This window comes from Mesitornis unicolor, unplaced genomic scaffold (assembly GCF_000695765.1).
Source record: "Mesitornis unicolor isolate BGI_N332 unplaced genomic scaffold, ASM69576v1 scaffold1837, whole genome shotgun sequence".
Lineage (NCBI taxonomy): Eukaryota > Metazoa > Chordata > Aves > Mesitornithiformes > Mesitornithidae > Mesitornis > Mesitornis unicolor.
In genome coordinates, this window is record NW_010195532.1 from 6,480 (window position 1) to 28,765 (window position 22,286).

The 22,286-nt window shown below is 41.5% G+C and overlaps 1 protein-coding gene across 1 annotated transcript; it reads left to right on the plus strand.

Annotated features, from left to right (window-relative positions):
* Positions 1–4,048: 4,048 nt before the first annotated feature.
* Positions 4,049–20,001, plus strand: RBP3 (retinol binding protein 3, interstitial). Its single transcript, XM_010188138.1, has 4 exons — positions 4,049–7,163; positions 14,634–14,824; positions 17,692–17,834; positions 19,657–20,001. Exons 1-4 carry the CDS (start codon positions 4,116–4,118, stop codon positions 19,983–19,985), a joined length of 3,711 nt encoding a protein of 1,236 aa, XP_010186440.1. The 5' UTR covers positions 4,049–4,115; the 3' UTR covers positions 19,986–20,001.
* Positions 20,002–22,286: the final 2,285 nt, after the last annotated feature.

Below are 22,286 nucleotides of genomic sequence, written 5' to 3' on the forward strand. Positions count from 1 at the left end.
TTATGTTAGAGTTACATTTTGAATCTAAGTACTGAGAGTTCAATGAACAGGTTTACATTAAACAACATGTCTGATAAAAACTTAAGCGATATATACCAAGAAATGAGTAAGTAAAGAGTCGTCAAAGCCTGAAGTATTCATACCACGTCAGGAAGGGTTCTTACATTCTAACACCATCTATAAAGAATTACCAAGGTAGCAGTGAGCGATACATGTCACACTGAATTCAGGGCAAGCAAAATAGATCACTGAACAGATCCAGTGTGGAAAAGTCCTTTTTCCCACTGTCCTAGCTTTTTAAGTCATGGATGTTGGGAAAAGCATTTATTTTACATTTACATTTACATTGTGAAACTAGTTTTGTTTCTGTGTACTAGTGATGAAGTGCTTGAGGAAGAACATGTATCTGAACTTGAGGAGTAAATTGAGCTGTGGAGTGTTACCCATCTTGGCTTTTACTGGGTAAAACTAATCCCAGTCCTGTATATATTTCCCAAAATCTTAGCTTCATAAAAACTTCAGGTACAGTTTCCAGCCCTTCTGATACAAAAGTTGTTAGAACGTGATACAATGCACAGTAAATGTTAGAAAAACAGTGAAAAGAAATCTTTTTTTAATCTTATGATTTTACAACAATAACAGGGAGTAATGGGCCATTTCATGATTTTTAATCTCTAGATAAAGGCCTCACTGGTGAATAATACTGTGAATCTGTGGAAATACTTCCTTAAGTGCTAGAAAAGAATTATCATGTAATGAGTTTTGCAGTGGATATGTAGAACTCATTTAGATATAAAATGTAATTATGTGGTACGTATCCTGATTAAAAATGGTCTGTTACTGTCTGTTACTGTCTCCTTTTTGATTATTATCCTCATGGCAATTCATCTATGTCTGTTAGAGACAGAGTAAGATGAGGCGACTGTTAACACCTCATATATAACATCTGGAACACCCTATAACATATTTGGCACAGTAAGTTGAGGCAATTTGAGTAATGCTTTATTGTTTCAAGTTATAATGATTTCTGTTTTAAAAGCAGAAAGTGGTAGAGAAGAATACAGTGAAAAAGGAGGCCCTTCTAAATGAAATAAGTATTTTTTAAAGATTCGCTGTGATTTGAACAGCAGAATGAAATTACTTTCAAGAAATCCAGAAAATATTAATTTCTCTAATATATATGGTATATAACTTAACCTTAAATCCCGTATTTGGTAAAGAGTTTTATATAAATATAAATATAAGTGTCCATTATGTACTATGTACGGAAGGATTGAAAAAGAAAATACTATATGTGCTCCATAAACATGCAATGTCATTCTTTTTTTCTGGGATAGAAAGCTGCATGCTTAAAGCTACTGGACAGACAGACAGAAACAGAGATCTATCCTGACATATTCTTAGGGACATGGATTGTTGTACTTTTTTTCCCAATTCCTGTCACAATGGATCCATTTTGTAACCCTGCTCCTTCGCTCCTGGGCATGCCCTGCTCTAGCACCCAGCAGGAGTAAAAGGAAGGAAGAAATAAGAAACAAAAAAGGAACCCGTGGAACAAGCCAACCCCCTAGCCCAACAGGCAAAATGTGTAACAATTCCGTGTTTACACATTTTGACTTTATTTTAGATCATACGTATGTTTTCTTTCTTTTTGGGCTTTGTTTCCTTCAGAACAAAATTAGTCTATGTCCTACCTTTCAAGTTCATTGAAAGATGTTGGAACACACAAAAATTGCGAGTAACATTAAAATGTTAGGCACTCCAAAGTGGGAAATGTCAGAATTAAGATTATCTATGCATCATCTCCCTCTTGGTTGTATACATTAATTACACAACGACAGCTCATAATGTTTTTATTTCAGGCATCCCTTGCCTTAGTCAAGGCACAGAGCACAGAGTGCTTAAGAATTAAGTTGGGGATTTATAAGGTACAGTATCTTGATTGTCTTAATGTGCACTACAGTGTGTGCAATTATTCCTGTGGCCACGGCGTTTAGAGACACTATCAGAGGTTGGAAGTAAAGGTAGGATATATGGTAGACATTACTGTAACAAAAGAGATCCCTTGTCCCAAAAACTTTCCAAGCTAGACAAACAGAAGAGCTGTGGGTTAGAAAAGCAGTAGCAATCAATTTGCCCTGAGTCCTGACCACTGTATTGCCCCCACAAGGAATTAGTGGAGCTCTGACAATAAATCCTGTAGCTCAAAAGGTGATTTCTGGACAAAGTGTGGCTATGCTGAAGAGTTTCTGATCCAGCTACCTTTGCCCTAGAGTGCTGGATTATTCTTTGCAGAGAGAAAGCAAGAAAGGCAATTCAAACTGGTGATAACGCCCTGGAGTTAGGTCTGTGATGGATGTCACACATTGTCACAATATAGAATAGCTCCCTAAAATTAAGAAGACACAACAGATCTGGATCTCAATGCTTCTCTACCAGTGAGGCTCACAGAATGTTGCTGTGGCACACTTGGAGCTTAATTACTTATTCATACATTACCAACAACAATTTCAACTATATCCTAGGCCTCTTCTTTGTCAAGGCAAGTGGCAACATTATTTAAATACAGTTTTTTACAGACGGTAGCACAGCTTGATTGCCAGAGATGTCTGTGATTAGAACATCAAGTTTTACAGCTTTTGCAATAGAGCAGTCCTTTCTCTAATGGACCCTTAGAAAAACTTCATTGTTCCCTTTGATGGATTTACATTTGTGCATTTACATACACAGAAATAAAAATCAACCGTGAGATGAAGTAGGACCTGCTTATATAGATGAGGCTGTTCCTGTATGGACACGTTAAAGGAAGGAACCTCACAAAACTCTTTTGTTGCTGCATCCAAATGACCCAGAAAGAAAACTGCACTAAACTTTGCTCATGTGAGTTGCCGGCTTCACTCATGACACTTATACATGACACCAGCAGAGTGCACCCAGACACGGTAGACCATCTTTAGACTCTTCCCTCCACATGTATTCATATGTAGCAACAAGCAACACTTTGAAAGCAAGACAGAAACATGTTCTTCCCAGATTCCCTAGTCTGTTCTTGCATCTATCTCCAGCAAGCAAAATGGCTGGGCTGGCAACTCATTTCAGACTCAAAGCCAAGAATCCGTTATCGTATGTCTTTGGCGTGTCGTACTGGAGCTGTAAGTGTTGACAACTCACATGGGTACAGCCTGCAGCTGCATCCCACATATTCTGATCCTCTTTCAAACTCTTAATACAATAGGGTCTCGAATACATTGTGAGCAGAGGAAAACAACCCCCCATGTTCTATTTTGGTATGTTGAGCCTAACGTCTATTGGCTGGGAGCTGTCATCAGACATGACCATATGTTACTCAATGGTATTACAAGTAAATCCTAATTGAGTGCAAATTATGAAGATTAAAGTCACCTCAGATTTAGCTGTATTATGTTGAGGCAAATGTATTTCAGAGTCCTGTTTCAAATGCTGGCAAATCTCAGCATAGAAATTAACAGGCTGTCATTACCTTGGATTTTATGAGCTGTTTGAAATATCAGGAGTTCCTTGTTTGAAGCCCTTAGTCACAGAATGTAAGAGCAGTGCTTTGCAGCTGAGGCTGAAAAACGCCGAAGACAATTTATTGTCAACAACTTTTGAAAAATTATTAAATATTGATACAACTAAGTCACTGAACAATCTCCTGGTATAAGCTTCTCATAAATAATTATAAAAGACTGGATGACTCCTGTACTAATTGTGGTTAAAATAAAAGTTTTACATTTAAGCAATCCACTGTCAAGATAAGCCAGGACCAGTTTATAACAGATAATGCATTACCCTTTGGAAACAATTAACTGCCAGAAAGATTTTCCTTGATGACTAGAATTTATTACTGTTTCATAAGAGGCCTGTGAAGTAGTGAGGAGCTGAACTTCATCTATTGGTGCGCTTCAGATGATGCACTCCATTTTAATGAGATTAAAGGTTTAGTGCAGATAAAAGATTTTTCTCTGTTCAGTGCACCTGGATTCAACACAGAGATTTCAGTGTGATTCACAGGGAGTCATCGGAGAGCTACATTCATCTTGATTGATAGGAGCTTCTGACTTTTTTCCTTCTTTTCTATTCCATACAGAGACAAAATGATCAGGACAAATTTTGTTCTGTTTTCAGCACTGATCGTGTGCAGCATACCCGCTGAGGAAATCTTTCAGCCAACTCTAGTGCTGGACATGGCTAAGGTGCTTCTGGATAACTACTGCTACCCTGAAAACCTAGTAGGAATGCAAGAAGCTATTGAACACGCAATCAAGAGTGGGGAGATCCTGGACATCTCAGATCCAAAAATGCTGGCCAGTGTCTTGACAGCTGGAGTGCAGGGTGCTCTGAATGACCCAAGACTGGTGATTTCCTACGAGCCATCACTGCATGCAGCTCCCAAACAAGAAGCTGATGCTTCCCCCACTCGTGAACAGCTCCTGAGTCTTATTGAGCATGTGGTCATGTATGACAAGCTGGAGGGCAATGTTGGCTACCTGAGGATTGATTATATCATAGGACAGGAAGTTGTGCAGAAAGTTGGAGCTTTCCTGGTGGACAAGGTGTGGAAGACACTGATCGAGACATCTGCCCTGGTGATAGATCTTCGTCACAGCACTGGTGGACAGATTTCTGGCCTCCCCTTCATCATCTCTTACTTACATGAAGCAGACAAGATGCTGCATGTTGAGACTGTATACAATCGACCCTCCAACACTACCACAGAGATATGGACACTGCCAAAGGTGTTGGGAGAGAGGTACAGCAAAGACAAGGATGTAATTGTTTTGATCAGCCGCCACACTACAGGAGTGGCTGAAGATGTGGCTTACATCCTCAAGCATATGAACAGGGCTATCACCGTTGGGGAGAAGACAGCTGGGGGCTCACTGGACATCCAGAAGCTGCGTATTGGCCCCTCCGATTTCTATATGATGGTTCCTGTGTCACAATCTGTGAGCCCCTTGAGTGGGGGTGGACAGAGCTGGGAGGTGAGTGGGGTGATGCCATGTGTGGCTATTGAGGCAGAGCAAGCCTTGCAGAAGTCCCTGGACATCCTGGCAGTGTGCAGAGCAGTGCCTGGCACTGTAAGCCACCTCACAAACATAATAGAGGACTATTACAGCTTAGTGGAGCGAGTGCCAGCGCTGCTGCGGCACCTCGGCACCTCTGACTTCTCTTCTGTGCAGTCAGCAGAGGACCTGGCCACCAAGCTCAACACTGAGATGCAGACTGTATCTGAAGATCCCCGCCTGTTGGTCCGAGTCATGATGCCAGGAGAAGCTGCTGATCTCCCTGCTGAGAAGCCAATTGCAATGGCAGCCAATTTACCTGACAATGAGCAACTGCTACATGCCTTGGTGGATACTGTCTTCAAGGTGTCAGTGTTGCCAGGCAATGTTGGCTACATGCGCTTCGATGAGTTTGCAGATGCCTCTGTGCTTGCTAAGCTGGGACCTTACATTGTCCACAAAGTGTGGGAGCCCCTCCAAAATACAGAGAACTTGATCATGGACCTACGTTACAATCCGGGGGGCCCTTCCTCCTCTGCTGTGCCTGTGCTACTCTCTTATTTCCAAGATCCTGCTTCTGGCCCTGTCCATCTCTTCACAACCTATGACAGGCGCACTAACCACACACAGGAGCACAACAGTCAGGCAAAACTGCTGGGCCAGCCCTATGGGGCTCAGCGTGGCATCTACCTGCTCATCAGCCACCACACTGCTACAGCTGCTGAGGAGTTTGCTTACCTCATGCAGTCCCTGGGCCGTGCCACACTGATTGGTGAGATCACAGCAGGAAGCCTCTCACACACCCGTACCTTCCCTCTGCTGCAGCCTGAGCAGGGAGTAACCCGTGGCCTAACTATCACAGTTCCTGTTATCACCTTCATTGACAACCATGGGGAAAGCTGGATGGGTGGAGGAGTTGTGCCCGATGCCATAGTGTTGGCTGAGGATGCACTGGAGAAGGCTGAAGAGGTGCTAGCTTTCCACAAGAACATGGGAGTACTTTTAGAGAGTACTGGGCAACTCCTAGAGGCTCACTATGCCATACCAGAAGTGGCTGGTAAGGCCAGTGCTATGCTCAGCACCAAACGGGCCCAAGGAGGTTATCGATCGGCTGTAGACTTTGAGACGTTGGCTTCCCAGCTTACCAGTGACTTGCAGGAAGCTTCAGGGGACCATCGGCTTCATGTTTTCCACAGCCATGTGGAACCAACACTGGAAGAACAGTTTCCCAACATGATTCCTAACCCTGAGGAGCTGAGCTACATTATTGAGGCACTCTTCAAAATTGAGGTCTTTCCAGGTAACGTGGGCTACCTTCGCTTTGATATGATGGCTGAGGCAGAAACAGTAAAGGCCATTGGACCCCAGCTGGTACAGATGGTCTGGAACAAGCTGGTGGACACAGATGCCATGATTATTGACATGAGATACAACACAGGTGGTTATTCCACTGCCATCCCAATACTTTGTTCCTACTTCTTTGAGCCTGAGCCTAGACAACACCTCTACACCATCTTCGATCGTAGTACCTCTCGCAGCACAGAGGTGTGGACTCTACCCCAAGTCTCTGGCAAGAGATATGGCTCTCTCAAGGACATCTACATCCTAACAAGCCATATGAGTGGCTCAGCAGCTGAAGCTTTCACTCGCTCTATGAAGGATCTACACCGGGCCACAGTTATTGGTGAACCCACAGTAGGTGGCTCCCTCTCAGTGGGCATTTATCATGTTGGTAACAGTTCCCTATATGCCTCCATCCCCAGCCAAGTGGTGCTCAGCCCAGTCACTGGTAAAGTATGGAGTGTGTCTGGGGTGGAGCCACACATCACCATCCAGGCCAGTGAAGCCTTGGCTGTAGCTCAGCATATTGCCAACCTGCGTGCCCAGGTGCCACAGACGCTGCAAACTGTAGGCAAGCTTGTGGCAGATAATTATGCCTTTGCGGACATTGGGACTGTTATAGCATCCAACCTCACCAAGAGCATCAACAAAGACAGTTACAAAAGAATTAATACAGAAGAGGAGCTGGCCAGGAAGGTGACTGCCAACTTGCAAGCTCTTTCGGATGATGAGCACCTGAAATTACTCTACATCCCTGAACACGCCAAGGATAACATCCCAGGGATCATGCCAAAACAGGTACAGTTCTCTTGTACCCAGCTATACTGATGCCAGCTGGAATTGGGAGCACTGTCAGATATCTTATCTTGTTTCTAGCCCATATCATAAACCCATCAGGATTTACCTGTACCCAGGAGAGAAGCCAGTGCCTGAGAGGGTTTTGGAGGCTGAGCTCTCTCTGACACTAAGGCAAGTCAGGGTAGTAGCTGATGGCAGCAGATGGTAGTTTTGGATGCATGCATTTTGGGAACAACCTTCAGGCTGTAAATCTCTTTCAGCTGCCACCTGCCACAAGCAACTATGCAGGGCTTCACCGTTAGAGGGAAGATACTGCATTGCCTCTGTGATCCCCTGTCTTTCAGTGCTATGACTTTTCAAGCTGTAATAATGGCAGAAACCCACTGGTTCCAAACTGAGTTTGTAATTTAAGAAAAATTTGGTCACCAGAGTAAATGAATACATACCCAAAACATGCAGCCACCTACTCTTGAAGGGATTTTTTTCTATATAAAATTGCTGCACCTGCCTTCTATTACACCAGAATAACAAGCAACATCTTTGGTAGTGACAGTGGAAAGTTGTTCTGATTGTATCTCAGTCTCAGCATCGGTTTCCAGTGATCTAGAAATACTTTCAAAGAAGTATCTGGGTGCTAGTTAGGTGACCCCAGGGAGAAATTTATTTTTAGTAATCTACTTGTGCCCTTGCTGTGTGGTTTGCACAGCTCTCTGTGCTTTGTTCTGAGCCTGGGCATTTATACGCTGGTCTGCCTTGGCAATCTGTCTTGTTCGTTGTTGTGCTGGAGGGAGCTCCCAGGAGCACTTGTTAAAATTCCATCTTCAAATTAAAGGGAGGGTTAGGATAACCTGATCCCTTTCTTGGATGGAGTAAGCTCCCTCCTGGCTACTGCTCTAGCATGGCTGTCAGAGACATATTTTCTCCAGGACTCATAAAATTACTTTTCTAAGAGAATGCATTTGCCTTTGCAATGAACCAGAGTGTAACAAGTGTCAGGTAGCTATTAAATGTTTCCTGGGGGAGAACATCTGTGGGCTTCCACCCTCGGAATTTTTTGATATGCCTGATTTAATGTGGGCATGACCTTTGTGGTATAATCCCCACCACTGAGGTCAAGGACAAAGTCTAAGCACTGCCAGGGGAGGACATTTTTTTCAAGTTTGTTATCCAAGGGATGCTGGCCCCATTCTTGCCTCTAAGCTTAAATGGAAATAATTAATGAAAGGATTTTTCTATTCCATCACTCTCTTTCCTTCCTACCTTTGTTGAGTGTTGGGTAAACTTCACTCCAAAGATGTTTTTGACAGAGCTCCCTGCTAAATTTTTAGCGACATATCAGTGGTGATACATCATAATTTCTCTTCATTCTACAAAGTGGGCCCATCTTGAAAGTTAATCACTGTTTTCACTGAAGGCTGTTGGTGGATGCTGTTGGTTATTTTTACTTGTTCAAGCCTTACTTACTTTATTCAGACTTGGAACATTGAGAACAGGATGTACAGAACAAATACCTTCTTTGTCCCATGACGTGATAGAGCTAGTGAAGAAATGGCATTATACTGATTAATGCCTCTGTTCACCTCAGTGATTGGAAGATGTCAGGGATACATCCATAAGAAGGAAACCATATCAGGATGGATGAAAATCAGCAAAAATGTGGGAAATGATGTATAAATAGCAGAGGAGAAACACAAGTCTTTTATGAGGCTAAAATAGTTTCCAAAGGCATATGCATTCTCTTATAGTGCTTGAGGAAATTGGGAGGCAAAGAGACAAGAGAGCAGTGTTAAGACACTTTAAGGTGAAAGAAGGTGAGTGAACAAAGACGCTGAAGTCATTACAGTAAAGGCTTATCCTTGTGATAGAGGTAAAAGAAAATTCACCTCTTCCACAGATCACTGGGCAGCAAGAGTACCTTCATTTCTTGCCTTGCCTTTTCAGGGCCAGGAGGGATGTTTTCTGTGGAACATTTCAAGAATACCCCATACCAATAACCCAGAGAGCTAATGCCTTAAGATTACAGTGAGGCTTACGTGATGGCACTAATTGCATTTGTAAGTTTGGGGTTTTTTTTTGCCAGTCCTATATACATGGACACAGTGGCTCTTTTGATTTGTATTCCATTTATTTCTCAAAAGTCTAAGAGCTGGTTTGTCTCTTTTGCTACCTATCTTCCAAGCCACCCTTTGCATTGACAGCGGGATTTTCTTGTTAATGACCTTGACAGTGAAGCAGATCCAAGACAATTAAATGTAAGTGATGATGAATAGCTGCAGTAAGGATAGGATGGAACATAGAAGACAGACAAGTGAAACGCTTGTAGACCTTTGCATCTGCTACACTAGAACAGCTGCTGAAGCATGCAAGGTAGTGAATATGTCTCTTGTATGACAGCAGCAAGGTCAGTGCTAGCCAGAGTTGGCTGCTACATAAATGCTACTTTCCAAAGCCAGACTTCCCAGAGGCAAATGTGTATATTGTTTGTGATTCAGAAAATATCCTTTTGCTTATAAGGCAGAGCTCTGTAAACTTGCTGATGTGCAGTTCAGTAATCCCTACTTCTTATTCTTCCGTTTGCCTCTCTCTCCCTCCAGTCACACCTTCCTCTCCATGCTGCAACCTTTGTGTTCATGAATATCTGAGTATTGTACACTACTTATAGAAGAACTGCTGACTGGTTTTGGCAAATGTGTTATGTCAATTTTAAGTGACAGAAGTCTCTCTGAGTGGCTCTTCAGGCCCCTTGATAATGCCCAAATACTTTTAATGCAGTCTTCACACCTAAGAGAATTTTTATATTAATGTTTTAAATAATCGGCTGAAAATGATGATCAGAGTAAAAGGCAAAAAGGAATCCCTAATAAAGATAAATGGTTCCTGTTTGAAGTCCTCCTTTTCCCAGGTAAATAATATGTATCTATAACAGAATATTGTACTCACTGAAAGAGGCAATAGTTACAGATGTTTCCCCAGAAAGGAGTTTAGTTTACTTGTGTCCCTTCCTTTATGAGTGAAATCAAAATGCTCAGCCTCAAAGCATCAAGATAAATAATAAAATTACTACATCCATCTCTAACAGGTAGGAAAAAAATGTTGTGGGCCCATATGTTGCTGATTTGTATCAACATAACCACAGTAAAGTCAGTGGAACTATACAAGTTTATACAAGCAATAAAAAGTCTTGTGTTTAACTCTCATTGACTCTTAACCTTTTGCAATTCATGCTTGCATCTTGTAATTGGTGACACTTTGTTAATCACTTGCTCTTTTTCTAGTACTTTTCATCTCGTCCTGATACCCAAGCTCAATGCAGCTATGTTTGCAGTTACAATCCCATTTGTGCTCGTTAGTTTTTCCATTGTCATTAATGTTACAGTAGATTTGGCCATTAGTTTTAAGGATTTTCAATGGGTTTTGATTGAAAATCAAAATTTAGCCGTGAATCGTGTTTTTTCAAATTGCTTTCATATGTAATCTTCCAGGGCACTGACTAGAAAATAACTGCTCACTTGCTTGCAATGAGTAAGTTACAAGCTGTGTGTTGTCAGAGCAGGCTTACACACCACTGTGCAGTGCCACCCTTTCCAGGGTGGAAGTTCAGTTTCTCACTCTGCCCTGCGTTCCCTCAATGGGGACTGAAAGCTTTAAATAACCTCTTTCAATCCTTTCCAGAGCAACAGCTCAGAGGATTTTAGCTTTTGCTTGTGGTAACACCCTCATCCTGGCTGTCTTGGTGCCACAGAGGGCAGTATTAGAATTCAAAGCAACAGTTATGGAAAAACTGGAGAAATTATCTGTGAAGAGCAGGTTGAGGTTAAATAAGAACACATGGAAGGTTTTTGCACTGTTTCTAGGGTGAGAGTAATTGACTGCATAACTCTGGGAGGAAAACAGTATGTTTAGGGAGAGTCCTCTAAAAATGTATATGGGTTCTTCAGAGTCCATAAGCTGAACACAAGTCAATATAGTCAAATTGTTGCAGTGAAAAACAAAACAAAAAGATCATCAGACTGGGATGGATAAAGAGGAATATAATCAGTAAGACATGTGAAGTCTTCTGCAACATTCAGGGGTAAAGAAAATTCAGCTAGAAAATACTACACACAGTCTTGGGCAATGGGAAGATATGGGTCAAGTGGGGAGACCACAGAAAAGAGAAACAGGAATAAAGAGAAGACTGAATAAGAGTAATCTTCAAAGAGTTTAAAACGTTTGAGTTGTTTATTCCAGAGAGAAGAAAACTGAGAGGAAACACGAAAACAGTCTTCAGATACATAAGGGAGTGTTTCAGATATGAAGAGAGTAATCGGTTCCCTTGGCCATGGTGAACAGGCCAAGAAGCAATGCACTTAAACTGTAGAAAGCCGTGAACTTGGACTGTATACACTAGATGTTAAAAACATCTTTGTTTTTAAGATGGATTTTTTTAAGGCTAGTGACGTACTAGACTGGATTGCCTGGAAATCACCCAGCAATCTGGCTGTTTTTAAGAGCAAGTGAGCATCAGCTGGCAGGGATATAGCTCAGTCCTTGAGCTGGGGACCTACTAGGAACGATGCTTCCATCCCAGCCTGTGAGGGTACACAAGGAACCCACATGTTATTCTAAGAAAGAAAGGTGCAACCCTGCCAACTAGCCCAGTCTCAGGCTTTGCAATGGCACAAGGTTGATGGCTGCTAATATTTAACAGGCATTTGACAGCACTAACAACCTTAATGGAAATCAGAGTTACAGGTCAGCATAAAATTAGCTATGAAAATACGGTTTCCATCTAAATAGACAAAACAGCTTAGGGGAGAGGGAAAGGGGGAAAAGAGAGAAGAGAGGCACAACTGGAAAAGTAGTTTGCCCATGGCTGGGATATGTGTCTGTAGCAGAATCAGTGATTGAATTCCGTGCATGAGGTCCAGGGCAGAATTCTAGGTCCTGTTTTGTGTCACATTACTTGTTCAAGTTATGCCACTCACATGTGGAAAGGGACTGAAGAATAGGGCTGAAGACCCTATACGGTTAACAAAAACCAGTTCTTCCTTAGCTTGTAGGTCCTTTAGTCTAGCCACATTGCTTATAGTGTTCTTACTAAGGGCACCTGAGGGTTTATATTTACCCATCAAGTCATTTGTATGTAAACATTGCCTGACTGAGCAGCAGGATCTTACTCTCAGCTGCATCCTGTCCCAGCTTGTCCTTGGCCTGAAAACAGAGCCCAGCCTTCCAAAGAAGAGCGTGCAGTTGCTCTCTGAAACTAAGCTCACCTCCTTAGGCACCAGCAGCACATGGCCCACGTGCCAGTGTCACAGACTTGCAGTTTTCTGGGGCAGCCACTCTATACTATCAGTCCCTGCCTCCTCCCCTCTTTTGTTTAAATATAAAGATGCTTTCCTCATCCCCCACCCCCTGAAATTACTCTCTGAGTGCTTTCCATCTGACTTCTGGTCTTAGAGCCTTTAGAATAAATATATTTTCATACTTTTTCCTGCAGCTGTTAAGAAGAAGAGTTTCTTTGAAATCCCTGCATATTCATTTTATCCCATGAGACCTAAGGCTTTAAGAGCAATCTGCCCACCCTGAGATCTGTAATGAATTTCTAAGAGTTAGCAACACTGCTAGCAAGTACTGAAATCTTCATTGAACAAAGATGTGATTCAGCCCAGTAAAAGAGCGAGTAGAAAAAAAAAATACCATAGACAGAGAGGTTATTCTTAATCAACATGCTTATGGGTATGCATCTAGCAATTATTTTTGGAGACAGAGCTAAGAAATCTATGTGTTTAGTTGAAGCATCACCGGCAAGTAACTGAGAGTAACACATCAATATTATTTGTAGATGGTACCAATAAGTGATGATTTTTTTTCTCCTGGAGGGATCAGTACCTCTGAACTAGATATAAGCTCTGTCAGAATAATGCAGTGTGTGCTGGATATATTCTTCAAAACTGTGGTTTATTAAAGTACAGTGGGCAGATCAAGTAGCATTGCTGTCACTGGGAAGTGGATTGGAAATGACAAACTCAGTAGTGCTGGACTGATATATTTACAGTCCAGATACAGCAGTTATTTACATAAAGCACAGTGAGGAAAAAGGTTACAGAAAAGGACTCAGTAGAATTTGCTTTTACCATCAGATCAACAACTACTGGCCAGTAAGGCTTTTTAATTAATGTTTGAAATGTTAGCAGTTTTGGCATACAGAAGGCACTCAATGTTGAAGAAGCCCAGGGCAACCAGAAGTGTGATATTCTGGGTAATATTCCCTCAGGTAAAGGTAAAGTGCTTGAGCTGTATCGAGTACAGCTGCATTCACACACCTTGGAAACCCTCTTTCTGCTGTAGCAGACCTGCTTTTGGCAGGAGCACAATCCCAGGTCAGAGCACCACATGTAGGGCAGGAGATTGTTTGACTCCTTTACAGTTGCAGAAAGCCCAAATGCCTCTCAGATTCTGTGGCATATTGCAGGTTGGGAGAGCACCTTTTAGCACGTGGCTCACTGCTGACTCCTTGTTCTTTTGGGTGTAAAAGTATGGATTGTCTAGGGCTGAGCTATGGCAGAGGGTAACTGATTAAACAGCAAGTATAAAATAATTTTCACAGCAGCCTTGAGGAGAAAAGGCCAATATGCTGAAGGTCATATAAGTCATATGTATCCCAAAGCCTTATTTCCTTAAGCTGAAGGAGAATCTTCCGTTTTCAGAGAAATGCATGCAAAATGTAAGTTTAGCAATATGACCAGGCTATGTCTCCAATGCGTGTAGGGGTTACTAGAATAACTTCATTAGTTGACTACACATTGCTCTTAAAAAAAAAGCCTGCTGTTTAATAACATAAGATAAACAAAATTAAATTAATCACAGCCTAACACACAAGACTCCAGGCACATAGCCACCATATAAGAGATTTAATACGTCTGCCTCATGAGTATCCCAGGACATGCCCAGCACATCAAGTTCCTCACTGTCACAGGGACTTGCTCATTGGGAGGGGCTGAGGCCAACCTCACCTGCAGCCAGCAGCTGTTTGTCAGCTGAGGCCAGTCAAGAGGTTATAAAAGTCCTGAGTGTATTATTGAGAAAGAACAACTAAAGGGAACAAGTGGGCTTGGGTGGCAGGCCTGGGATAGTGGCCTGTGCTGCAGACTGAGGAATGGTTCTTGTAGCCTGCTCAGCCTCTTTGGTCCAAGGAAATTCCTGTATTTTTGAAAAATAAACTAAGCACCAACAAATAGGTGCCAGATCCAGATGGTAGGTGTGCTATTGATGCACTCTATACTGGGCAAACAGTGCAGCAGCCAATGTTAACCTATACTAAATATGCAAAAATCTTAATATCGTTTATTATGTTCTTCAGACTTGGTCACATTCCTCACGTGTGTCCCACCTGGACTAAACTTGACCCACGTAATTCTTTTTCAGTTTTGTACCAAGCTATCAGTGCCAGCAAATGATTTGCTTTGTTTTTCCAAACTCTTTCAGATCCCTTCTCCAGAAGTATTTGAAGATCTGATTAAACTTTCATTCCACACAAATGTATTTGAAAACAACATCGGCTATCTGAGGTTCGATATGTTTGGAGACTGTGAACTTCTAACCCAGGTGTCCGACCTACTGGTAGAGCATGTTTGGAAGAAAATCGTTCACACAGATGCGTTAATCGTAGACATGAGGTAAACCATTGATAGCAAATAAGCAAAGCTCTTTCAAAACAGCATTTTATTTGTAACAGTGAATTAACTTTACATGGCTTACTGTCCTGTTTACAGGCTAACATTTCTGGGTTTAAATGAGAAAAGGAAACCAGCCAAGGAAAACAGTAACAGTCTGGAAGTATATCTCAAAATAAATTGTATCATCTCTTGAGATGTTTAGAACTAAATAGGCACATTTCGGGAATATGTTGCAGAATGCAATCCTAGATGTCACATCTGTTTTCATTCTCTGATTTCTTTCTAATCTAAATCCGCGTGTGCCTTGTATTAATTGTGTGTGTGTGTGTGTATATATGTATATATATGGCTTAATTGAATCTTTTATTGCAGACGGTGGTCAAGTGATTGAACAATCAGAAAAACAAACTATGCATAATGCTGTGTTATAACATCTAGTTTGACATATCTGGAGTGGTAAATTATCCTGGACAATGAGCCTTGGACAGAATGACCCTTGTGCACAAAGCACAAAGGTAGCTTAAAGACACTGTAGCACCCATAGACCCTGCTGCAGCAAGCTACTGCATCTTATGCCTGCTCTCAACTTAGGATTCTGTTGGACACTTCAATGTGTCAATGGTGCCCCAGATCTTATGAGCCAGAAGGTGGCATCCATTTGTTGCCAGCTATCAAAGCAGATTGATATTACAAATATACATTTCCCATACAATACTAAGATAAGTGTTTTCCTTGCTTTGGTCCAGAGACAATGTTTGTGAGCCCAGAACATTACAAATATCAACTAAAGAAAAGAAGGCCTCTGTAAGAACTCATTTTTAATGCTAGAACCACTTACACCCATTGCCATCATGGGGCTCTCAGTATTTGCTAATCTTAATATTCTTCTGCGATTTGAAGCATGTGCAGGAAAAGATGAACACAGCGATGAGAGCAGAGAGAGAGACAAATCCCACTATGTGAGCACAGAGGAGGCAGGGCAGCAACCAACAAAACATACACGTTACTGAATTCAAATTCAGCAAAGGCACCAACATCTTCTTATAGACTTCAGATAGGACTGAAATTTTCCTCTTTCTTGCCACAGTTTTCTGCCAAGCTAAAACTCGTACTAGGGCCAGGGGCAATAAAACAGCAAAGGTGAAATCATGTCTCAGGTATCAAATGGCTCATTATAGTTTTTGGGTTGCTTTGGCTTTTTTTTTATATTTTCTGTATTTCCAGCCCTGCGAGTGCACATGAAAGGTCCAGTCTTTGAAGGCATATAAAAGAGAACCCCAAGCATTTTCCCTTTTGAAAATCTCCCTAAACCAATATTATTATTTTAAGGCAAGGCTGATAATTTCAATTTTGCGTGGGATTAACCATAAGGAATAATGTTTCTCATCTTACAAGATTTCATTCCTGGAACGGCTGGGCCACTTACAAAATTCATATTTTGATAATTTCTGTTTTGCATAGGATTAACCATAACATATAATGTCTCTCTCCTTAATAGTTCCCCTCTGTGGAACAGCTGTGCCACTCGTGATCTTCATATTTTCAATCTTCACAGCTTTGAGAGGAGACACCGATAAACTGAACAGCTTCCGTACTATCACACAAGAAGTCTGTAGTGAAGGAAGTAATTGCCTCCAAGAGTTAAGTTAAAACTCTAGCAACTGCTCAGACATTATTACTGACTAAACTTTCTGCAGTTTCACTGTCCTTGGTGCAAAAGAGTCCCAGGAAGAGCTCTCCAGGATTGCTCTAGCTGCCTGCTTGCTGCCTACTTCAGCCATGATGGCAGCTGCAGGAAACAGGGCTCTGCTGGGTGTAGCTGCCTCCTGAGCTGTGCAGCAGCAGCAGGATCTCCTGACAGCACAGCACTATCTGGGACACACTGAAGAGATTTATTTCAGTTTGAGCCAGTCCCAGTGTGAATCCAGGGTACAGCTCTCACATGCTGCAGAATAAAGAGGCAGCTTCAGTGTTTGAGACAGAGGGCCTCCTGAATTGCATAATCCTTTTCTGGAGGTGAATTAAAATCTTAGTTATGGACTGCACTGAGCAAAACTCATTTGTAGCAGTTTTTTTCTGCAGCGTCTGTGACAGGCACTCCTCACATCAACTACAGGAAAGCACTCCTAGTAGTGAGCAAAGTAGAAATATTTCCAGTGCTGTATGTGCTCGAGTATTAATGAAAAGTGACAGACAAATAATAATTTGGTATTCCATTGTGTGTGTTCATAGCAGGGGTTCTCCAGTGACGCGCTCTTCAGTGAATTTAATCTTCAGAGACTGCTGTGAAAATAACTGCTAACAAAGTTTTCAAACATGACTTTCCTAAATGAAGCAGCTAATGGAATCACAAAGAGAAATGGCCTGATCTTATAAAGTGCCAAACACCAAGTATTCTCATTGAGTGCAGCAGGAAATAAGAACACAACAGATCTACAAACATATGTTGGTTAAGTTGGGATCTACATTTAGACGTTAGGGTTTAGGTATTTACTCGTGCTGCCTATGTCAGTAACAGCATAGGTTATTCAGTGCAAAAGAATAAGAAGAATCAGAAGTTTCTCTGCAGAAGAGTCTTTCCTTACTTTCTGAATTTTTTCCAGGTTGAATCAGGAAAACAATAGACCATTCAGTTTTATGTTTGCATTTGAAGTCGATTGTGGGCAATAACAGTCCAAGACTCTTAGACAGGATTTTGTTTCTCTGATAAATGTGCAAATGCTGATGGGGGAGAATGAATACAAATGTGTCAAAATGCAGCCATAAGCCGTTTCAGTACTGATGTGAAGGAACAATACTTGGAAGGGATATTTACTGTCTGCCAGCAGTTTTCAGTTGTTTCCTTAATATTTTTAATGTTTGAAAAGGTACAACATTGGAGGTTCCACCACTTCCATACCAATCCTGTGCTCATACTTCTTTGATGAAGGACACCAAGTTCTCTTGGACAAAGTTTACGACAGACCCAGTGACTCAGTAAAGGAAATATGGACCCAGTCACAGCTCAGAGGTAAAATGACAGTTGCTTTTTAGAGTAGCTTTTCATTTCAGATGTCCCTTCTTGTGTACAATTAGACATCATAACTCATTTGGTGAAAGCACCTGGCTCAAGCTGTGCAGAGAATGCAAAACCAGAAATATGCACTTCAGCCATGGCCCTTAATGCCGTCTATAAATAACAGTTTATTGCTCCTAGGTATAGGGAGTTTGGCACAGAGGTTTGTAAACTGGTCCCCAGAAGTTTAGCTGAATACTGTGTACAGCAGTTGTGGCTTTTTGCTTTTAGAAGTTGCCAAAATTAAAAATAAATCCTGTATTGCCTGGACCTCTAGTAATATCTCTTCCAATACTCACATATAGTTTTATATGTAGTGCTTCACTTCCTACATGTGTAATACACTGTTTCAGTAGATGAAAACACCCGCAATAGACCAGTTTGCCCAGAAGCAAGAGAGAAAGGAAAGCCCTAAATTTTGCACATCTGAGTGAGTTTGGAGCATTTAGCAATGTATCACACACACCCCCCACACCCTGGCCTGCTGTTCATGGAAGCTGGAAGAATGCTGCAACATGCAGAAAAAGAGCTCTTCAGTGCTCATAAAGCGCAGATAGAGTGCTAAGAAGCCTTAAATGTTAGTTTTAATTATTTTCCCCCTTAGAGCTAAGGCAGTACCAAAAAAGGTGTTGCAATGGTGTCTTCAGTTATTGGCTTTGAGCATGCTGAAATGGTTAAACTCTGCTGCAGGCTGCAGGGCCCATCTATTTTCCTAGGCAGTCAGAGGTGGACTGTGCTAGGGGATGTGATTACTATGGACACATTCCAGTTCCCATCAAAGAGAACAGGCAGACTCACACTAACTTCAAAGGAGCTGGGTCTGGTTCTGTATTATATGTATCTACTGTGAAAAGGGTCTTCTAATGGATATTATCTCTACAGTGAAATGAGAAGATCAAAGATGGTGTGAAAATTAATTACCATGCTATTGGCCCTTCTTTTACAGTTTAGTATGAGAATTATATCTCTTACTGTAAACTTAGTTAAAGAATGACATTTTAAGATCAGTTAAAGAGCAGTTTAGAGTAGTTTTCAAGTTATCAGGTCTCAGTTATAATGCACTGGCCACATTTTCTAAGGAACAAAGCTCTCAAAAAGTATCTAGCATGTTCATATATATTGAAAATAAGGTGCAAAAAACTTCCTCCTCCTGTCAGCAGGTTTATTTGAGAAAGTGACATAACTTGGCTCGGATCCTAATAATAAAGGAGGTTTTGTTGAAGCATTTGGGACAAAGGCCATGCAACAGCTTCCATTCACAGACGATAAAAATCCTGTGGAAACCACTATAATGATAATTTCATAAAATGTAGTTTGCAGGCCAAGCTCTATGACAGCTATGTTCCTAGACAAGGGGTGGGAGTGAAACTAAAGATGCTGCTGGCTGAGTTTTTTGAGTATTCCTGCGGGAGCAGTGGAAAATGCTGCTTTCCTCACCTGCCTATCCCATTTCACTGACAAGAGCTAGAGCTCCTGTAAAAGTCAAAGCCACAGAAGAGCCAGCAGCCGTAACCATGAGCTGGTGTCCCAGCTGCTGGAGCTCATAACCATAAATTGGTGGCACAAGTGCACCACATGGAGTGACAGGCTCTTTTACAGTATAGAGTAAAAGGTGCTTTAATACCATCATAAGTGCAAAGTAAATTTTCAAGTTTCTTTGGTCATTAATAGCTGATAGAGAATGAAGTGTGTTGCATTTTGGCTTTACTTGCTCGGTTATGCAAATAAATCTCTGAAAAGGGGTGCATTTTCTGATGCTTTTTGTCCTTTACGGCAGGAGAGAGGTATGGCTCTCAGAAGGGGCTGATAATCCTCACCAGTGCTGTGACGGCTGGGGCTGCCGAAGAGTTTGTGTACATAATGAAGAGACTGGGCAGAGCTCTCATCATTGGGGAGCAGACCAGTGGTGGCTGCCATTCCCCACGGACACATCAAGTAGACGATACCAACTTCTACATCATCATCCCCACCTCCAGATCAGTGACCTCTGCAGGGACCACGTCTTGGGAAGGGAAAGGGGTGCCTCCTCACATGGAAACATCAGCTGACACAGCACTCATCAAAGCAAAGGAGATGCTCAGTGCTCACCTGCACAGCTCTAGATAGCCCAGTGGGGGAATGTGCCCTTGGAAAAAAAGATAGGCTGTAATTTTCAAAGGCGCCCAAGGGAGTTACACTCTCAGAAGCTGAACCAATAATGGGTTTTGGGAACCCAGAGGAGGATTTAGCCATAATTTAGGTAACTAATACAAAATTGAGACCCCCAAAGATCTCACAGTGTGTGTATGTGTATGTGCAATGTGCGTATGTGCATGAGAGGTGACGGGCAGGCTACAGGTGTTCCTCTTTTTGTTAACTGTCTGGCTCAGTAAAACCATGACTCCTTTACTGCACAAGAGCAAAGGTCCCACAGAAGTTGCAAGCCTCTTCTGCTACCCAGAATAATTTATAGGCATCAGCAGTGATGGTGTTTGGGACCACAGAATTGGATTTAAGTTTCTATCAGCTGAGAGAGGCTTAACAATGGAGTCTCATTTTTTGTGTGGGTTTTGTAGTAACCAAGTTCTTAAGGAAAGCAAGCTGCTTCCCCAGATGTAAACCCTAGAAAGGAGTGGGAACTTCATTTCAATCTCTATGGTCAGTGGTTTGTGCCCTGTACATAGCTCGAAGTTACACCATTTTCAGCATGCTGACTTTTTTAGCCCATTCTGTGGAACCCAAATCTTTCTGGGCATGGCTGAGATACCTGGACAATTCACTGGGATTTCTGGATTCCTCTCCTGTGGTCAGACATAGATGTTAGTTGTTGCAGTGTCTGTTTTTTAAGATTTAGCTCCTAATCACAGAGATTTCCAATGGTCCCTTAGAAAATCCCACCTGTCAGTACTGAAGGCATGTGAACCACCTCAAAGCATTTATGCAAAGATAGAAAACGCACCTCTGCTCCTTGGAAAATGGTGTAGCTTTCTATTCATACATATTAAAGGAGAACTAACAGTAGCTGGGGACAGTCTGTTTTCCAAAATGCAAGAGCTAAATTAAGTCTCTTTTCCATTTCATCATTTAGATGTACCAAAAATAACCATTCCCAGTTTGTCAGGGTTGTCCAACCTCCTGGTATTCCTTAGCTGCATGTCTGGTTCTCCCCTAGTATCTGGAAGAGGGATGGGGAATGAGCAGGAGAAAGGCAGTGTGCTGAGTCTTTCTCCCAGTACTCAGATCAACAGAGTCAGGGGAAAAAAATAATATGTTTTTACTTAAGGCTTATACCAGATTGCCATCTGCCCTGCTCAAAATACAAGAAGAAAGCAGAGAGGCATCCTTCACACCCTGCTAACAAGCTACTTATTAGGTAATAATGTATTCCAGAACAACGAACAGAGTTATTGACATGAGCTTAATCAATGCACAGCACTCCTTGCCTTTCTTGCAATTCCTGTCTAACTACTCATCTTTGTAATGATTTAGAAACACATATGACTCAAATCTATATCTCGACGTTTCTCATCTCTACACAATTCCAGCTGTAAGGCAATTAAGTTGGGAAAATGGTCCCCCTAAATGTAGTCAGGGTTTGTAGTAGTTACAAACTGCTGCTTGCTTGCTCGTTTGTAAGTTACTGCTGTTTTTTTATAAAATGTGTTTAAATACCTGACTGCAGAGAATCTCTTTCAGTATTTAGAGGAAAATAATTTTAACAACCAAATAGACTTTCCATCTTTTTTACTACTTGTTTGTCTTACCAACTACACTCAGCGCGATCGCTAATCTGGACTCTTTTGAGTAATTTTCTTACTTTAACTTTTAGGCACTAGCTAGTTGTTGAACTTCTCAGTGTTGTGGAAAATATCTAAATGAATTAAAATTCACACAGACCTTTGTGTAAAGTGATATGTGTATGAAGAATATTAAAGATAGTTAATACAGAAATGGCTGGAGTAGTCAGTGAATGAGTAAACACTAAAGTCTTTTAAGCCTCTTTAATATCTAAATGATCCAGATATACTGCTTTGTTTTCCTAATCACAATCAGTTGTGCTGTCATGTACAAAGTAGCTGTTAAATCCAACAGCTGTTAAATCCAACATTTAAAACTTTAGCCAAAGAGCAAATAATTTCTTCCTGTAATAATATGGTAAGTACTTACAAATAAGAAATACTCCTAGAAGTTGGAATCCAGTTGGGGAAACAAACAATGAAGATGCGTTTGCTGGTGAGTCCATCTGAAATCAATAGTGCTGCTGGTTCACTAATGTGACTGATTTCACTGGAAAATTAGTGTACAATCTTGACAAATTGTATTAATTGACAAACTATTATTTACTATTTCATAGGTCATCTACTGGCTAATTGTCACGGAAATGATCAGTCTTAATTTGTTTTTCTGTCTTCACAACTTGCTAGATCA